The 20,601-nt window shown below is 44.5% G+C and overlaps 1 protein-coding gene across 3 annotated transcripts in view; it reads right to left on the reverse strand.

Annotated features, from left to right (window-relative positions):
- Positions 1-20,601, reverse strand: part of AGO2 (argonaute RISC catalytic component 2) — a 1,138,923-nt gene that overhangs the window by 141,906 nt on the left and 976,416 nt on the right. For all 3 annotated transcript variants that reach the window (XM_069621684.1, XM_069621685.1, XM_069621683.1), the window contains one exon: positions 12,880-13,014. In XM_069621684.1, the coding sequence (XP_069477785.1) occupies positions 12,880-13,014 (135 nt within the window). The remainder of the gene's footprint in view (positions 1-12,879; positions 13,015-20,601) is intronic.

Here is a 20,601-nt window from a genome sequence, read left to right on the forward strand (position 1 = left end):
CCGAGCACCTGCTGAAGAGTGACCATCTGGAATTTGTTTAGTCGACGGAGATAGAGGATGGGCCTCCAGCCTTCTTTTTTAGAGGAAGTACCTTGAGTACACTCCGGAGCCACGGAGCCTCCCTGGGACAAGCTCTATCGCGCCTTTTCTTAACATGGCCCGCACTTCCAGCAACAGCTGAGGGACATGGTTTTCCTGCCGAGCCACCAGTGGTATTTGGGGACAGTTCCGTTAAAATTCCCAGTTGTGTCCGTGGGCGAGAGCGTCCAGCACCCAATGGTCGGTGGAGATGGTCTTCCACACGCTGACGAAGTTCGCCCCCTTCGGTCTCTCACCGGGGTGCACGGATGGGGGCCCGACGACATTGTCCTACTCCAAAGGCCTTGGAGCGGCCCCTGTTGGTTTCCTGGTCCGAAGCGCGTGAGTGTTGGCGGTAACTAGCAGAGCCCCTGCCGAAACCCTTGAGGGAACCTTTGGACTTGCTGCCTGACGGCCGAAAGGACGGCCACTGTTGAAGAGTGCCGAAGGCCCACGCCGTCTCCATGTCAGTCTTTATGGCTTGTAGAGACTCATCTACAGCCTTCCCAAATAAATTTTCCCCATCGAAGAGCATGTCCAACACCTTCGACTGAATGTCTGGATGAAAGTTGGTGGCCTTGAGCTAGCCACAACGACTAAGGCAAATACTGTTGCCCATTTAGCGGAATCCCGCGTCAGCAATGTCCGTGGCCACCGTGATGGCGTGGTCCGACGCCACTTTGCCTTCCTGCAGAATTTCCAGCGCTTCCGACCTTTTGTCGTCGGGAAGGAAGTGCAGGATGGAAGCAATCTTGAACCACAGCTCCCGGTCGTAGCGAACCACGATGGCGAGGGCGTTGGCGGCCTGGATCACTGCAGAATAGATGACCCGTCATCCCATGGCATCTAACCTCTTGGCCTCGCTGTCTGGAGGGGTAGAAGCTGCCGAGGAAGAAGCACCCGAGGACGACTACTTGGCCGCGGCAGACACCACAGAGTCCAGAGAAGGTTGGGCCTGCAAGTACTTGGGCGCGGAGGCCAGCACCCTGTAATTCTTCTCAAGGCAATCCATTTTCCCCGGGGCTGTATAAGGGTTCTTCATGAGAGACAAACCTTCGTCCCAAATGTCATCCAAAAGTGGGACCGAGAGGATGGTCTTTAGTCTTCGTCTTGCGGCGCTGATATAAGAAGCCCTCCTTTTTCTTCTCCGGGAGAGCTGGAAAAGTTCTGGAGATCGAGTGGAACAAGCCTATCTACCCGGGTGGGGGCCACCGGCACGATCAGCATGCTTGTCTGGATCTCAGAGACCAGCGTATGCAGTGCTGAGAGAAAGTCCACCGAGAGATCTCTAGGAGGTAGCGGAGGTAGGGGTGGCAGCTGAGGTGTAGGCGGAATAGGCCGCTGGGGCACTGGTTGGGAGCCCAGGCCCTAGTCACCATGCTGCTCTACCTCGACCGTGTACTCGCCAAAGTCACCCTTGTTGGCGCGCTTGCCGTAGGGCCTGCTCCATAAGTTTCCCTCCTCCTGGATGGTTTGCAAGCCGCTGAGCTCTTGAGGGCCACCACAGCCTTCCCGCCCCCCCCTATTCGCTTGCAGAGGGGAAGGTCTCGGGGAGAGGACGGGCATCTTCTCTGGGGCCTTCTCTATGGGCCGGAACACAGCCTTGAGAGGAAAGGAAACCCTTGTCTTCGGGGTTGCGCCCTGCGGAGCTTCCTCGGCAGCCTTCGCCAGAGACGCTGCCAGCCCCTTCACCTTGTCCTGCTTGGTTTTAGGGGGACTGTCCGTGCCCCGATCCTGCTTTGTCTTCTCCAGTAGGACAGACTTGGACTTCTCCTTGAGTTTGCCCGCAAGATCCGACATCCTTTTGGCCGAAGATCCTGAAAACGGACTGGTGACGAAGGCTGGAGACTAACGCGCCCTGGCCGCCAAGGAGCCCGTCGCAAAGGCACACCCGGTGGCAGTGGACTTGCGGTGCTTAGCCTTCTGTTGTACCCGCACGGGATGGGCACCCTCAAAGGTCTTAGAAGCCCGCTCAGCCTTCTTGGAGCTGGGAGAGGCATGCTGCTGGGACCCACCCAGAGCAGGGACCTTGGCCTGTAGCCATTTGTTCAACCGCCTGTGCAGATCCTTCATAGTGCGAGGAACCATCTCCTGGCAAAACACTCTTCCTCCTTGTGCGTCGGGTACAGGCAGTAAAGACACTCGTAATGCTTGTCAGCCAAAAAGACATTCCGCGAGCCGCATTTGGAGCAAATCTTGAACAGGGGAGTTCAATACTCCTGCTCCTCCGACATGGTTCACGCGGCGTAGGCCTGAGAATCTTCTGGAAGCCTCCACGAGGAAACCTGACGAAATCCGCCCTTGAGGGGCGCTGAAGAATCCGAAAAACGGGTCCCCGTCAATCAGAAGGTTGATTGATGGAGCACAAGGCCTGATTGACTGGAAAATAGAGTAATATTCTTCCAAAAAGCAAAAAAAAAGCAGTAAAAACTTGAGCTAAACACATAGATCTTTAACAACAAATAAAGCAGAAACCCTTGCATTCACTGAAGAAGCATCGAAAATCCTAAAACTTATAAAAGCACTGAACAAGAGCTCAATTCAACAGCTAAACCAGAAGAATTAGTATACCAATTGGAAAAGCTAATTAGACGTGAAATTAGTCAAAGACTTCATGCAACAACTCTAGCCCAGTATTATAAGGCCCAACGCATCCGAGGGGATTACGTATTGATCTCGAGCCCACCTTATGTAAACAAAATCCTGAAGTTGTGAAAAGATGGAGACTCATCTTGAATAAATGTTCACTAGATTTGATAATTTTAACAATTGAAGAATTATCTAAATCGCTGACGTCCACTGAAGTGGATTTGGAAAGTACCAAGAAGTCTTTAGCAACTTATATGAGTAAAGAAGAACTAACAACTTTATTGACAGAAATGGACAAAATTTGAAAATTACCAAAGAGAAATTGAGTCTAAGAAAATAAGGAAGTTTAGGAGAGATACTCTAGACTATAAATTAGACATTGTGTACTCGTGGAAAGAATACTATCAACAAAAAGATCAACGGGGGGGGGTGAGTGGAGACCATTTCCCAATAAGAGCAGACCACCACCAGAGACCAGACCATCTTCATCGGAGTCATCAAGTAGCAACGTTGAAGCCCCAGAAGTCTGAAACAGAACAGGTTGAAAGTGAAACAAGAGAAACTGACCGGGTACCAAGAGCGCCAAAGTGTCAACCAGAGAAATCTAAAGCAGTATATTCTTTTTTAGACCGAATCCGACAACGATGCAAAAAGAAAAATTACTCCAAGGAAAGTGAACTACCCCCCAAAGAAAACTTAGTGGTAAATATCTCTAAATATAAATTGTTTAAATTTGAGATACAGACACTACAGAAAGGGATATAATTTGTCCCACATTATAGTAGTACACTCCTGAAAGAGAAAATTGCATTTTTCAAAGTGACTAGAAAAATGAAGTTGAAACTGTTTTTTAATACTGTGGAAATAGACAAACAACAACATCCAGACTTTTTGGAGTTGAAACCCAAAAGCACCTTCACATCACCAATACAGAATACCGCGCTGGATACTTTTCAGAAGTTGGTGTTAAAGGATATGAAGAAGATAAAGTTTACAAAGAGCAAGAGGTAACCTTACCTTAAGAGAAAAACAGGCATTGGATCGCTTATGGGAGAACCCAGAGATTATTTTCAAACCAGCTGACAAAGGGGGAGCCCTAGTCATAATGGACACCAGTAAATACAAAGCTGAGGTAGTCAAACAACTTAATGATCAAGATACATACTTAGAAATCTTTCAAGACCCGACTGAACAAGTACGCGAAATCATTAAGACGACATTGGAAGAAGCTAAAATTGAAGAGTTCATCACCCATAAAACCAAATGTTTCCTCACAAATACACACCCATTGATACCAGTTATCTATATCTTACCCAAAATTCATAAAAAATTGATGGAACCCCCAGGACGACCAATAATTGCAGCAAACAGTTTATTGGAACCAATTGCTCAATATATTGATAAGATTATTCAACCTCTTGCACAAAAATGTACAACATACATAAAAGATACCAATCAATTCTTGAAGAAACTGGGAGAAGTAACCTTTGATACTGATACAGATATTCTATTTTCTATGGACGTAACAAGTCTATATACCAACATCATGCACCAAGCCGGACTGTAAGCTGTGGAATGGAGGCTACTAAATACAGCTGAACCAGTAAAAAGTGACCATCTTTTTATTTTGAAACTCCTGACGATTGTACTCAACAATTTCTTCTCTTTTGAAGATCGATATTTTGTCCAAATATCAGGTACGCCAATGGGGGCCGCGATGGCCCCAAGTTACGCGAATATCTACATGTCCCAATTGGAAGAGACACGACTAATCAATAACCCAAGATGGAAAGACAAACTGAAATTTCTTACAAGATTCATTGATGACTTATTTGGTGTTTGGAGTGGAGAGGAAGAAGAGCTTTTAGAGTTCTTTGATTTCATGAGCAATTTAGCCCCACGCATTAAATTTACATACAAATATAGCCGGACCAATATGGAGTTCTTAGATGTTCAGATATATTTGAAAAACAACAAATTGGAAACAACGATTTTCACAAAGGAAACAGATAGGAACAGTCTACCTTTGGCCACAAGCTTTCACCACAGGAATACAGTATCTAGTATCCCATTAAGTCAGTTTTTGAGGTACAGACGTATCATCTCAGAGGAAGATGGGTACTAATTAAAATCAAGTGAACTTGGACAAAAAATCATCAAGAGAGGATACAATGATGAAATACTGAGTAAACCTGTAACAACAGTCACGAATATCACGAGACAAGAATCACTTACTACAAAAGAAAAGAATACAAAGACTGATTTGGTATATGTTACCACGTACTCTCAAAGTAATACAATAAAGAAAATAATCAAGAAGAATTGGGAAACCTCATCTCAAGATGCCACATGGGCTAAATTATTTCCATCACCTCCACTAGTCGCCTACAACAAAAGTAGATCATTGAACGATCATCTGATCAAATCTGACTTCAGCCAGAGATACTATACAACAAAAGAAATACACAGGGGGACTATACCATGTAATAATTGCAGTTCCTGCAATAATGTGATGAAAGGCAAGTCGATTAAACATCCTCATACTGGTCAGAGTATTTTGCTGAAACACACCTCTACTTGTGACACTAAGAATGTCATATATGGCATAAAATGCCCATGCGGACTATATTATATTGGATTAACAACCAAAAAAGCAAAAACTCGTTGGGGTGAACACAAATCTAATATTTGGAACCATTCAGTGAAATCTCCAGTAGCACAACACTTCGATGCTGCAAAACACACTATTGCACAAATACAATTTGTCGTTCTTGAACATGTAAAATTACCTAAAAGAGGAGGTAACATCACCAAGTTGTTACCACAAAGGGAAATATTGTGGATCGAGAAACTTGATAGAATGAATCCCAAAGGGATGAATTTAGATTGGGACCTGATTTGCTATCTATAGACATGTTCTTAAAACTTGAAATGGACAGTGAATGTTTGTTAAATGAAATGAAATTCTTATATGTAGATGATTTGTGAGCTATGTACCAGAGATCACATAAGTACTCAAAGAATAGTGCTATGAGTATTTTGAATACATAGGGATCCACCTGCCATCAAGTAGAATTGAGAATGCGGAAATGCTTGTATATGTATCTTAAAGATTACTTGCATCAAGTACCATAACCAAAAATCCGATTAAGAATGGGTGAAAAACAAAGAACAATATGGGTAGGTCTAAAAAGCATTACCAACTCTTATAATTTTAAACCTAAATTCTGAATCCAATAGCGTTGTAACACTAGTCAGCATCACATCGTTTAAAGTCACAGAATCATAGTTAATTCACATCTGTACTCGTCTAAATATATTGAAAAGTTTCTAGCATACATGCTAGTTGTTATACCTATAGACAAATAGGAAACATCGGTGTAAATAACACCACGGTTCTCCCAACATGGCGCCCAAACCGGCCCGAGTTGGAACTTATTTAGCCTACTCTACGACGAGCAGCCGCGGTTGCCAGACGACATGTGTTGCAGCCCGTCGTACACAAACCTCACAGGGAGCAGCGGGTCGCGAAGTTCAGCAGCACGTACATCGGCTCTGAGCAGGTAAGAATAGTCCATTGCGTTCGATCGCGCATTACACATTAATACAGATGCCCTACTGAGCATTTTTAGCTTAGCACTAATCCAACATTCATCATTATAGATTTACGAGAGAAGTAAATTTAAAGAAGGACGCATTAAAGACCGTTCAAAAAACCCGACACCCACCAACTTCTGGTCAGCACGGAATAAGCAAGCAATCTCGTACACACGTTTAAGGTAGGACACAACGAAAAATAGGTGAACAATTATTAGAATCTATGGTAACCGCACTCGGCACGTTTTCTAAGACCTACCCCTGATGTTTTTTCAGGGTTTTCCGATATTGAAACAGATGAGACAGTGGCAGTGACCCTCAGACTCGACTACTTTACAGTGGTGAGTTAAAAATGTGATTCTGGAAAATATGCATCACTTTCAGAACTCATATGTATCTGGTGATGTGCAGGGGGACCCAGCGCTTACCACAGCGACTGTTCCCTCAGCACACCACTGCTCCATTTACTTACGATCACTTTATGGTGAAACATATTTCATCTTTTATTTTTACAGCTTTGGAAATTCACCCTGTCTGAGCAACAAGCTTTTCTCTTAAGAGAGAGATACGAATTCTAAAGGTCAGTTGATTAGTTTTGAGCTAATACAAGTGTAAGTCTTAGTTTTTAAAAAAAGAATAGAAATTAAATAATTGAATATATTCAATTAATGTTTTACAGAAAAGAATCCAATACTCTTTAAAAGCTGAAGAAGGGCATTAATTGCCCGAAACGCGTAGTTTAGAAAATAGGCAACTAAATTTGGAAACCTATCAAGATTATTGGATCACGTGAACAAATAACAGTTTGTAACATATGAGTAAAATATGTGAAAGAAAGGATGGATTGTTTAAAACATGAGTAAATATGTCGATAATACTTTTGTTTATGATGTATAACTTGGATCTATGAAGCAATATTAATTACATGAAAATAAATGTTTTACGACCTTAAAGATGTTGAATATGAATGAGCATGTACCGATTGAATGATGAACTATTACGTGAATATTTCCAGTAATTGAACAAGAGCCCGGAGCAAAATTTGTTTTGCCTTATGCTGTGCCTCAGTTTGTACAACAAGGTTTTCGTTGTACCATTCGTTTATCACTAAACACGAGGACTCCCAACACTTGAACATGCAGTAAAAATCTGAAGATGGCTGCCAGAGGAGGGGCTTAGGTAGAGGGCAGTCATTGGCTGGGGGCAGTATGACCCAGAGCTCAGTGATTGGTTGTAAAGAAAAAATCTGTTTCAGTTTCATTTCTGAGCGGGCTTTCTCCTAACAGAGGATTCCCAGCCTGACGACGGGGAATATTCATGAGCATGTGATTCCATGTCAGACCCCATGTTGGAGAACTCGCCTTCCTCCAATCCATGAAGTGTCCTGAAGGGGGCTGCACCATAAAAGTCTGCATTTTTCATTGTGGGGTAAAAAGACAGCCCAATAGTGACAGATGGAGAGGCCATGCTAGGTCCCTATTGCAAGAGTGAAGCTGGCTAATGTGGAGTTCAATTGACACATGAAACCCAGTACAAAACAGTGATTTCGACATAAAGCCTAGTGAAATGAAAAGATAAATGTAAAACTGCAGCAGTGCATGTGGAAAGAAAACACCTTTGAAACACTGCACATTTGGAAGATAAAAGGAGGAAGGATGCCTTACATTTAAGAAATGAGGTCAAGTGACCAATAGCGTTCATCAGGAATAAAGACTTAATTTTCATCATAAACAATCACAGCATGTAAAGGGAAAGGCTCATATCGTTTGGTGTTAATTTGAACACTGATTCCTTATGTTACTATGGCCTATCTGTGGAAATAATACCAAGAGTGGACTTATTTCTGTTGAAGCAGTCTGTAAAGAAAGTTTTTTTTTTCTTGCTAGCAAGCCTGGATGCAATTCAAAATGGCATGTGTAAATATGTTTCTTAAATTTAAATGCTATTTCTGAGAATTGTGCATGTAACTGAACTGGTTATATCTGGAACTGACCACAACCCCAGTCTTTTGGGCTGGGTTTATCAAGGAACAGGCCTGAAGCTTCAGTTAAACATATAAATAAATGTTGCAAGAGTGATCTGAACTGCAGCGATACAGATAAGCCAGCTGGCAGAAATAGCCCTTAAAGTAACAATTTCACATTAACTGTCCATTAGCCATGAACAGGGTCCATTGAAGCCAATGAGGAAGAGGGTAGAACAACATTGGCCCGAGCAGATGGCCGGGTCACATGCCCAAAGAGAAATGTAAACTTAAGGGGGGAAAAGGTGGGGGCCAGATATGAAACTACCTCTAACATAATGCAGTGCAATATGTTCATTGGACCACCTTTTCTTAAATAAAAATAACTGTGTCCCAGTGAGCTCAGCTCAAACTCATTATAGGGAATAAAATGCCCGTTGGGACCATGTAAATACAAATTGTGTGATGGATATAACTTGAGTTAGGAGAAAAATGATAATTCCGGCATGTTCATAATTCCGAGGAACTGGAAAATTGGTACAGTGTTAGATTCTGGAATTAAGATTGTAAAGGGCGGAGTGTCAGATTTATCACTGGTATGGCGCAGCAGCAAATAGCGAAAATTGGCAGCTCTGCCCCCAGGAAGACCGTGCCAATACAAAATTAATATTGTCCGACTTGCCATAAAATGTAGAATCCAAAAATATACAGGTTCATGCAGTTATATGAAAAATTAGGGTAGCTGCCACGTTGTAAAGTTCTTTCAACACAAAAATGTAAAACCCACATGTCACTTTTGGATGATGCATCTTTCTCCTCAATCAGCCTCCATCATTCACCATCCAGCCCAACTCCTTGGTCTATTAGCAAGCAGTGGGCCTATCGGGGGGACAGAGAGGGAGAGAGCTGGCCGATCTGTAGCATGGGAAATACGATAATGGAGTATCACCAGCCCTATAAGAGATCAGTTTTCTATCCTTGGCTGACTGTTAGGGAGAATTCTCAGAATGTGCTAATTCCCTCCACCTTAGAGACTTTATTTTTTAACCTGGAGAGAGTAAGACCCTTTTCCCCCACTCTCATGCATTTTAATGCGATTGTGAACACTGTTTCTTTTGGTGGTGGAGTCTGACAAAATCCACGCGCATCATCTTTTACATTGTGTCACACAGCACCTTCAGTGCAGTGGCACAGGGAAGTCTTTCAGATTTCCCAAAAAGTTCAAATACCCTTTCTTGGATAAACTATTACTTCCAAGAGCAGTAAAGTGAAATTACTTACATGTGTAACTTTCTAGACCCAGCACACACTATCTTTCAATAGGGTGCTGAAGGGGTTACCTAGTATCCCATTTGTCTAGCTTCTCATGTAACATCTTTATGTTCCCCTTTGCTCCCCGAATGGCTGGTGGCGGTGGTTTCGTTCTAACTACCGTGGTGTGCATTTCCCACAGACTGCGTTCGCAGCTGCAGTAAAGCAGCCAAGGTTGCCATTTTTGTCAAAAGGGCCCCGGTCGTCTTTTTTCACAATTTCTTTGTTGAAAGGTCCTTCTTGAGATTTACTCTGCGCGCCAAACCAGGTTTGGTCCCATTGTTCACTTTGCCTCTGGCAGGATTCACAAGTGAAAACCACCTTTGGTTCCAGAGTGTCATGGGTAGGCAGGAAGGGAGTGAGGTGCCCGAAACTGCCTGTGCTTAGTCTCCTAGGAGACCCAAATGCACTCTGTGGCGATTGGCCGGCTGACTGTCCGGCAAGGACAGCCACCCTGCTGGGTGACTGACAGCTAGGGTGGAATAAATGGGAGCGAACTAAATAAAAGGCGAGGCTTTTGGCTTGGAAGACAGAGTCGACCACTGGACAAAGGAACCGAAGAAGAACTTGAAGGACGCCTGCTGCAACTCCTGCACCGTTGGTTTGCCTAGTGAAGCCCTGCTACATTGACTACTTGTCAAGTTTGCCACAACAGAAGCCCTGCAAGGGCACCACCTCCCTTTCAGTTGGTGGGACCAATCAACTCCCAAGAAAGTCACCTGGACACCCATCTCGGAGCTGGTTGAGTTTCCTAAGAGTTGCTGCAGGAAACCATAGAGCCAGGGAGAGGGACACCAGATTGTGTGCGTTGCTTGTAAGCTGGCCTAAAGCTTTTGGAAGATCCTCCGGACTCCCACGAAGCATGACTGACCAAGCTTGACCCCCTTCAGTCGAGTGCGGGACCTCAGATGTGAGGAAAGTCTATCTTGACAGCCAGGAACCATGCTTATTGCTATTTGCTGTACTGCAACGCGAAACAGCCGGATGCCAGTTTTGACCGTGTCAGTGCAGTAGTCCCCCGACGTCCTCCCTCTTGTCCCCCCGACTGAGGCCCAGGGACAGAGAGCTCTGCAGAGCTGCACAGGAACACAAGTCTCCAGCTGCATCTTCTCTGCTTTACCAAGGCACTGTAAAACAAGTCTAAGAGAACTTGCCCCTTACTGTGGAAGTGCTTGTAACTTCTGCAACGCACAAGTCTAATCAGCTTGTAGCCCTACATTTTATTATTCTTTTTTTTATCAAAGACTCCTGAGAACCATTGACTTTGGCTTAGCCTATTTGAATTTAATGACTAAGTGCTATCTAAAAGTATTTGCCCTGCTTATGAATATTTGTAATTTGTGTTCTAATAACCTTTGCCTTTTACCAACTTTTTAAGAGTGTTCTGAATGCCAACAGTAAGATATTAATGTCCCCAGCACCCTTGTTACTGAAGTCACACCTGTGGGTGTAGGTTGGGTCTGTGGGCCATCCCAAAAGTGCCTTGTCTGATTCAGAAACTCAGAGTGTACAGCATTGGAGTATATGTGTGTGTTACTATTCTATTGCTCCCCCTTCAGAAGAAGGCTTTAACTGACTAATACATTATTCATTGTTTATGCAAGAAACCTTGAGTGTAAGTTTATTTGAATACCTTTAACTGTGAATCTTTGTGTAACTCCACCACTGCTCAAATTTCCCCTCTTGAGATAAGCCTGGCTGCTCACCAAGCTAACAAAACTGTGTAGTACATGTTTATACCAAAGGTTGGGTTGCCTATACCTGTAGTCATAGTTGCTTGTAGTGTTCCAAGAGGGTACTGGATTCAAACTTTGCCTAACACACGCTTCATAGGCCGGATGTCCGAGAAGGTATGTGGCAGTTTTGGAGTAGGCTTACCTTGGGGGTGGAGGGGTAAAGAGAGGGAGAGATGAGAGGAAAGGAGGGAGTGATCACTCCAGGAGAGAGGAGTGGTGAGATGGAGGGGGATGGGGAGGTCAGTGGAGATCAAGACATCGAGTGTATGCCCTGCAGAGTGAGTCGGGCCAGAGGGAAGAAAGGACAGGGAGAGTCGTAGAGGTCACTGAAAAGTACAGAGGAGGAACAAGGAGAGTCTAAATGGATATTGAGGTCACCGACGAGGATACATTGAGTGGTAGAGGGCAGGAGGGAGGAGGAGAGGGCCGCCCACTCAGAGAGAAATTAGGTGATTTGGCCAGGAGGCCGGTAGATGGTAGCCACAGTAAGAGAATGGGTAGGGGAGAGAGAGAGAGCGAGCCTACAGACAAGACATTCAAAAGAGGATTAGTTCTGAGTGGGAATGATAGAGGCAGGAATCCACTCAGGAAAGATCAGGGCTACCCCACCACCCCCAATCGGACTGGGAGGATCTGGGCTCGGAGAGGATCTTGTAGCTTTCAGGGAGGAGTGTCCAAGCTCGGGACAGAGCTGGACATGAACCAGGTCTCAGTAAGACCAAGCACATCAAGGTCTAGTTCTTCAAGGAGGTGGCAGAGGAGTGTTTGACAGCAGAGCGAGAGTTGCAATATGAAGAACGTTACCAGCCTTAAAGACATTCCGGAGAGGGGTACAGATCAGAGGTACGCCCTGCGGAGGAGAAAGAGCCCTAGGAGGGGCAGAGGAGGAGGGGGGAGAGAGAGAGAGAGAGGTCAAGGTAGCCAAGGGGGAGAGGAGGGAACAGCAGCAGATGAGTCCATTGATGAGGCTAGGGATGCACCTATCAAAGACGAGGAGATTGGCCTGAGGGTCTTGGACCATGACACTGCCATCAAGGTAGACATTAATTATGACTTTAGAGTAATCAAAGAAAGCCATGAGAACTTCCCAGCAAGTGCCACCTTTAATGCGAGAGGAGGAGATAGGACAGAGCACAGAGATCATATGAAGAGTCCATAGATCTGGCGAAGGAATGACAAAGAGGATGTCAGTGAGGGTCTGTCTGGAGGAAGTATTGGGAGTAGTTGTCGGCGATAGGAAGACTAGGGTTGCAGGCCAAGATATCCTTTTTGAACTTCTTCCTACCAGACTTCGTGAGAAGGGAAGGATAGTCAATGGAGAAGAAGTTGGAAAAGATCAGAGAAACAGAAAGCGCCATGGGGTGGAAGCGAGGAGAGGATGGAGAAACTGGGGGGCTAAGGCAGGTAGGTGTGGGACAAGAGTGAGGTCACTGGGCTAGCAAGTAACAGAGAAGCAACAGTATAAAAGGAAATTAGAGATTTTAGCAAAAACAAAGTTTTGAATTTCTAGCAAAAAGCAAAAACAGCAGATGGGCACCTAGGAGGCAATGGCATGCAACAATAATGATACAACAGAAATAATCAGTCCAACTCTACAATGCCTACCCGTTCGTTGCGGTCAGTACAGAAGAGTCTGGTGTGATGCCTTTTCTGCACAACAATAAATGTGATTCCAGGTTGGTAGTCTTTTTCGAGTTTGATGCAAGCCTCCCTGATGGCCAGCAATTCATGATGTAGAACCTATGAGGAAATAAGGAACAGTCCTTTCAAACAAAAGAAACAACCTATCTCTAAAAGAAAACATCGAGACATCAAGGGGAAAAATGCAAACATGTATAAAGAAAGTAGCATTACACTTGCTACTCTGACAGAATGTATTCAATGTTTACGTATGTAAAAACATCTACACAGCTCAGTAGGTCAACTAACCAAAGTACAAGAGGTATTTTATACACTTTAACTAAATGTTCAAATGTGCAAGGACCCCATGTTAGAACATATTTAATTTTGCTGCTTTTCTCCTGTAGATCTCTATAGGACACTCTATCTGTTGACATTGTCTGGTTCTTGGCCTGACTTTTTCGAGCCAAGTAAAGCTTTCAGCTTTACTTCCCTTGCTTTTTGCTCACTTATATGAGGAAAATGATTAGTCCATAAGACTATCAGTAATGGGAGATCATGTCTCAATTTTAGGCAAGATTGCTCTTTTTTTCAAATGTTCCTCCATAGTTCCAAGGACCCCCACTGTTTATGCTCTATTTTTAAACTGTTCTGACTTTTATATGGGAAGTAAAACCTTCAGCTTCTTCTGTTGCCTTGATGTTTGCTTATTGTTATGGGGAAACTGATCAGTCCCTCAAAATATCAGTACTAGGAAACAATGTTTCACATTTGAATTGTTGTACCTTTTAACATTGCACACAACAGTGTAAAGGGTATACTTTTGCATCACCCTAGCTTTTCACACTTGTGATTTTTAAATTAATAGGTTTTTAACCAAGAAACCTTGAGTGCAAGTTTATTTGAATACTTGTGATTGCAGACCTCTGTGTAACATCCTTACAGCTCACATTCCCTCTTGAGATAAGGCTGGCTGCTCAGCTCCGCTAACAAAAACTGTCTAGTACAGACTTGTACCAAAGGTTGGTTTTGCTTACACCTGTAGTCATAGTTGTGTGCAGTGGTCCCAAAGGTACTGCATACAAGCTCTGCCTAACATGTACCTAAAGACAAGCAGGTGGTAGCAGATACATTTTTGCATTATTTTTAGCGTGCACATTAGTGTTCACCGCAAATTTATACTAAAATTGGCTAGTGCCCTAAAGTGGCTGTGCCATGAGATTTCGGCTTTCTTATATTGCAGTTTGGCCTCATTCCTGACTTGCCAGTCCAGGAAATCACTTATAAGGTCATGCTGCTGCTTTCTAGGGCTAGTGATGCCATTGGGTGTGTGGTGCCCAGGAAGGTGCTGAGATGCTCTAGTCCCACTCCGCATCCGAGGTGAAAGAAAGTCTAGGTGTGAAACCACTATTTGTCCCTGATTGGGCAACTACTGGCTGTTAGAATGGTGCAGTTCCTTACCATTGGTGGACTTGGTTCCAGGTCAGATTTTGTATGAGAGGACCTCTGCAGCAATTTCTTTAGATAATCGTTGAAACCAATAATCCCTCCAAGAATCATAATCTGCTGGAGATCCAAAGGTCACTCCTGGAGTTGCTCAGCATCCCTTCCTGCGTCTGGCCCTGTGAAGCCCTGATGGACTACCTGGTAGGCAAGATTGTATGTAGTAACGCTGTGGGAGACTACACTAGCCATGTCCTCTTGGCAATAGGTAACCCAACCTTTGGTATAGGCCTGTAGTACACAAGTTGGTAGAGTGACTAAGCAGCCAGGCTTATACCAAGAGGGGTCAATGTGAGCTGTAGGGTTGTAACAGAGATTCACAGTGATATGTATTCAAATAACATTTCTACTCAAGGTTTCTGGATTAAAATAATTATTTATTAATTTAACAGTCAGTTTAAAAAAAACCTTTAGAAGGGAACAATCTGCAACACTTAAATACACTTTTTTCACACTTAAACCGTAATACTGCAGTTATGGCAAAAAGGAAAAGGTTAGGTCAGGAAAACATTGGTGGTTAGGGAGAATTCTCAAAACTGTGCCAATTCCCTTCTACCTTAGAGATCACCAGCTCTTTTTGCTGGACTTCAGGACTTTTCTAACCTGGCGAGAGTGAGCCCTTTTCCTCACTCTCTCATGTATTTTTATTGTGATTTGGACTATATTTCTTTTGAGGTTGGAGTCTGAAACTTCATAGGCATCAGCTTTACATTGTGACACACAGAACCTTCAGTGCAGTGACACAGGCAAGTCTCTTAGATTGACCACAGATTTAAATACATTCTCTTGGTGAAACTGTTTCCAAGAGCAGTAATGTGACATATTGTAACTTTCTAGACCCAGCACACACCATCTTACCATAGGGCGCTGGAGGGGATACATAGTATCCCCTTTATCTAGTTTCTCATTTAACATTTTGATGTTACCCTTTGTACAATTAATGGCTGGTGGCAGCGGTTTACTTTTCACTACCATTGTGTGTTTTTACCACGGGCTGCATTTGCGGCTGCAGTAGAGTACCCATGGATGTCCATTTCATCAAAATGGCCCGGTCTTATTTTTTCGCTGTTTCTTGCTGGAAAGGTCCTTCTTGATATTTACTCTGCACGCCAAACCAGGGTTGGTCCCTTGGTTAATTTTGTCTTTGGCGGGATTCACAAGTGAAGCCCACCTCTGGCTCCAGTATGTCTGGCAGGGGCAGGAAGTGAGGGAGGTGCCGAAACTCTCTGTGCTTAATCCCCTTGGTTACAGGAATGCACCCAAAAGGTTATTGCCTGGCTGGCTGTCCGGCAAGGACAGCCACCCTGCTGTGTGATTGCCAGCTAGGCTGGAATGAATGGGAGGAACCTGCATGAAAGGCAAGGCTTTTTGGTTTGGAAGGCAGAGTCGACCAATGGACGAAGGATTCCGAAGAGGAACTTGGAAGAGACGCCTGCTGCATCTCCTGGACCATTTGCTTGCCCGGTGATGCCCTGCTGCTGTGCTGAAGCTCCGAATTTGCCTAGACTAGAGCAGCCCTGCAAGGATGACTTCTCCCTTTGAGTTAGTGGGACCAATCAACTCCAAAGTAAGCCTGTCTGGACATCCTCTAGGAGCTGGCTGTACTTCCACTGCTGCTGCTGCTGCTGCTGCTGTTGGAAACAAAGTGCCAGGGAGAGGAATACCAGATTGTTTGCGTTGCTTTCAAGTCAGACCCGAGCGCTAGGAAGATCCTCCGGAATTCGCTGATGGAGGACTGACCAAGTCTGAGCCACCACAGAGAGACCCCAGAAGCAAGAAAGTCTGAAGTGGTATCCGAGAACCGCAGTCTTGCCATTCCCAGTCAGACGCGAAGAGATGAAACTACAAAGAACCGCTGAACCAAAGTTTGCCCATTGCAGAGAAGGAGTCCCCAGATGTCCTCCCTCTTATCCCCACGATTGAGGCTAAGGAACAACCAGATCTGCAGAGCTGTACAGGAACAGAAGTCAGCTGGAACCATTTATTCTAACCAGAGTTACTGTAAAGTCTAGGAGAACTTACCTCTTGTTGTGTAGCCTTACTTGCTCTCAGTTGAGACCTGTCTTGGCTACCTGGCAGAGTTGCTAAAGCTTTTCCCCTCACAAGCCTCTCAGCTTGTGGCTCTTCAAGTGCTCCATTTTTCTACAAACATTTCTGAAAATATTGTGCAAGACTATTTACCTACCTGCAAAGAGGATCTTCAGCTCACCTTGACATTGTGCAATTAACATTCACTGTCCTGGCTCCCTGAGAGACTCCTCTTTACCTCCGACTTTGTGCTTTGGCCTTTCCCTCAGGAGAGGGTTAATCTACTCTGCATTGGAAAAGTACTTACTCGTTTATGAACTATTTGTTAACATGTGTTTTATTCCTCTATTCTATCTTTTACACCAACCTTAGTATTGCTCTAAATGTACCAGTGATAAATCAATGTCCTAGCTATTTAAGTCACCGGAGGGTGTAGGAAGTGTCTGTGTGCCATTCCCAAAGGAGAAACTGTGTTTTGAAGTGTATTATAAGTGTTATATATATTGCTCCCTTATTAAGAAGGCTTATACAACTGACTGTGAAATAAATTAATAATTGTTTTGTCAAGAAGCCTTGAGTGTGTTTGCTTGAATAACTGCTACTGTGAATCTCTGTCAACATTATTGCTCACATTGACCCCTCTTGAGATGAGCCTGGCTGCTCAGTCACACTACAAACCTGTGTAGTTCAGACTTGTACCAATGGTTGGGTCCCTATTGCTAGGAGGTCAAAGTTATTGTAGTGCACCCAAAGGGTACTGCATACAATCTTGCCTAACAATGGTTAGCACGTTCCTAAAACAGAAAAGCACTTTATAATCCCCAATGCAATATGGATTAACCCTTTCCCAGCTATAAAAGTAAGGTAGGTATGACTTTTTGAGGGACAGATCCGAGGGTAAGAAGAGTCTACAGGGAGCCAGGACAGCCAATGTCGGTTGAGCAAAGTCTAGAGGAGTTTAGGCACTTCTTGCAGTTAGCACAAAAGTCTTGCACAATGTTAGAGTTTTTGTAGTAAGAGAATCACAGTTGGGCCACAAGTTGGGAGGCTTGTGAAGGGCAAAGCTGCAAGCAACTCTGCAAAGGGAAGCAAATGCAATTCTCCAGTGAGAGCAAGCAAGCTACACACAACTGGAAGAGGGAGCTGCAACGTGGCTAGTTACACCGCGAGGGACACGCTGCGGAAATTGAAGCATTTTTGGGCCAAATGGGGGCAGCAGGACCATAAAGCACTCGCTCACCTGGTAGCCAAGATGGAATTCAAACATACACTAGGAAAATGAATATAACAGGATATATCACTCACTCGAAATATAAAAACATACATACAGTCACCTTTCGTTGTAACAATGCACAAAATTCACCTATGCACCTGAAAGGAAGGCAAGTGGTTTAGCAATTGGATAACAGTTGTGGAGTCAGAAATAAGAGGTGGGCACAAGGTATTCATAATGTTAACCAAAGACTTATTAAAGAACAAATGGATTGGAGAAATGACTTTCTAGCCCCAAAGTCTAATTTCCCTACCTAGAAAGCAAAACTAAGGATCTGTCTGCATCAGGATGTTAGTAAATAATAAATCGTCCTTGTGTCCAAAACTCCCGATTCCTGGCCTTCGAATGTAAAAAATCTTCCTGACCTGTGTCAACCCCAGAACGATTTGCTTTGAATAGGTAACTATTTGACCTTGTCCCTAGGTGAGGGGAAATCTTTCTTCCTCTCTCACCTAGTCTTTTACCCGGTATGGGCGAACTTTTATTTATTTATTTATTTGGATTTGTAGAGCAAGCTACAGCCCGCAGGCATCGAGGCGCTATATCAGAGCTTAGGGTGGCTTACTTAAGGGTTACAATTAAGCCGCCCATGAAAAAACTTGTTGACATTACAGTCACATGTTAAAGCACATCACAGGTTACAGTAGACCAAAAAAGTAAAATTATACAGTCAAAGAAGTTAGTTTTGATGGCTTTACGAAATGCTGAGTGGGAGTCAATAAGCCGGAGGTGGGGTGGGAGGGCATTCCAAAGTGTGGGGGCAACCGTGGGGAAGATAGATCCGCCCGCACAGGCTTTGCATGTTCTGGGAACGGATAGCAGTACAGAGATCTGGAAGGTTTGTATGTGGTGGGTTTGGTGATCCTTGGTGCTAGATAGGGAGGAGTGAGGTCATCGGGATACTTGTGAGTCAGGGCGAGGGCTTTAAAGATGATCCCTTGCTTATCTAGAAGCCAGTGGACTTGTCTTCTAAGTTCAGAGATGTGTTCTTTACGCAAGAGACCAGTGGCGGGTCTAAGCGCGTTGTTTTGAACAATTTGAAGTTTGGCCACATTCTTAGCAGAAGTGCCTATGAATAGGGCATTGCAGTAATCAAGCCTGGAACCAATAATGGCCCTGGCGATGGTGAGGCAGTTTTGTTGGGACAGGAAGGGTCTGACTGCGTTCATAAGTTTAGAATGGTAGGCTGACGTGGAAGCTATGGCATGGTCACGTCAGGTTCTAGGAAGACACCTAGGGTTTTGATGGATGGCGACAGTGATGGGGATATTGTCAAAGATGGAGTATTGATTGCCCAATTTACTCAAGGTGGAGGTTGAGCCAACCAGCAGAAGCTCGGTTGAGGCATAGCCAGTTTTCTGCCATCCAAGATTGGATTGTTCAGCATATGGAGTTCAGAGTGTTCTGGTCAGACAGGTAGTCTCCCGAGAGGGGGGGAATCAGTACCTGGGTGTCATTTGCATAGTTTGTGTATGAGATGCCCAGGGAGTCCAGGATTTTAAACAGGGGCCTCGTGAAGAGGTTGTAAAGGGTAGGGGCCGTGCAAGAACCTTGAGGGACCCTGCACTTGATGGTACTGGGGTCAGCGCAGGAAGAGTCAGAGAAGACTTTAATTAATCTGTCTTTTAGAAATTAATCTATCCCTTTGCAAGCCTTATCAGAGAAGTTGGCCACTGAAGAGAGGTGCTGGCATAGAGTTTTGTGGTCGACCAAGTCAAAGGGCGCTGACAGGTCCAGGAGCAGGAGGAGCGCGGGTTTGCCTTCGTCTCGAAGGTCAAATTGATTTTTTAGGTCAAGGAGAGACGTTTCGGTCCCATGACGTGGCCTGAACCCTGATTGTCTAAGTCCAAGGAGATGGTCGTTTTCTAGGAATGTCTGAATTTGCAGATAGGCTGCTTTATCCAGAATGTTCAATAGAAAGTGGACAGTGGTGGTGGGCCTGTAGTTGCCTGGGATGGATGGGTCAAGGGAGGGCTTTTTAAGGAGCAGACTAACCCACGCTTCCTTTAGTCCCACTGGGACGTAGCCAGAATGAAAAGAGGCATTAATGAATGCCGTGATGATCGGGACTAGGGATGGGGCACAGTCCTTGATGGCTTGTGCTGGGCAGACATCACCTTTACAGTTGGAAGGTTTGATGGAATGCAGAAGTGAGATGACCTCTGATTCACTCATGTCTTTGAAATTGAACAAAGGGGAGGAGTTGGAGTGGGTTGTAGAGGTATGGATGCCTGGAATACTGGCGACCAGTTTGGTGGTCTCCATTTGGTGGGTGAGGATTTTGGCCTGTAAGGTTGTCAATTTATTTAGCATGGCGGACTGGATAGAGTTGCGCCAAGATTCGTACTTCACAATAGGTGAAGGCGGGGAGGAAGGGGTCTCGAGTTCTCTGAATATGGCAAAGATTTCTCGGCCTCCAGATTTGGCATTGGCAATCCTAGTATTGAATGATGTGGCCTTGGTGATGGCGCTTTTGTATTGTTTAGAAATTGTTTTGAAAGCGATTCTGGTAGCTTCAGTCGGGTTACTGATCCAGGTGGTGAGAGCAGCTCTTTTTCCCACGCATCTGTAGGAGGTCTTGGGTGAACCACGCATTACAGTGCTTGACTTCTTTTTAGCTTTTTTGAGGGTGCTACCAAGTCAACGGCCTGGGAGATGACCCTTTTGAAGTCATTGGCAAGGAGTTCAGGGTCATTGGAGAAGGGTGGTAACAGAGCGGGTACCTTGAGATGCTGAGAAAGGTTGATGTGGGTTTGGGTTTAAGCTGAGTTGCCCCTATGGGGTCCCCTGTTAATTTCTCTTCCATGCGCTTGGGTGAACAACAATTCCCAAGTAGTAAAGAAGGATTTTCATTCCCCTTTACATTTTATACAGTGAGCCAGAACATCCCACCTTATGTGGAG

This window comes from Ambystoma mexicanum, chromosome 5q (assembly GCF_040938575.1).
Source record: "Ambystoma mexicanum isolate Mex_15411 chromosome 5q, UKY_AmexF1_1, whole genome shotgun sequence".
NCBI lineage: Eukaryota > Metazoa > Chordata > Amphibia > Caudata > Ambystomatidae > Ambystoma > Ambystoma mexicanum.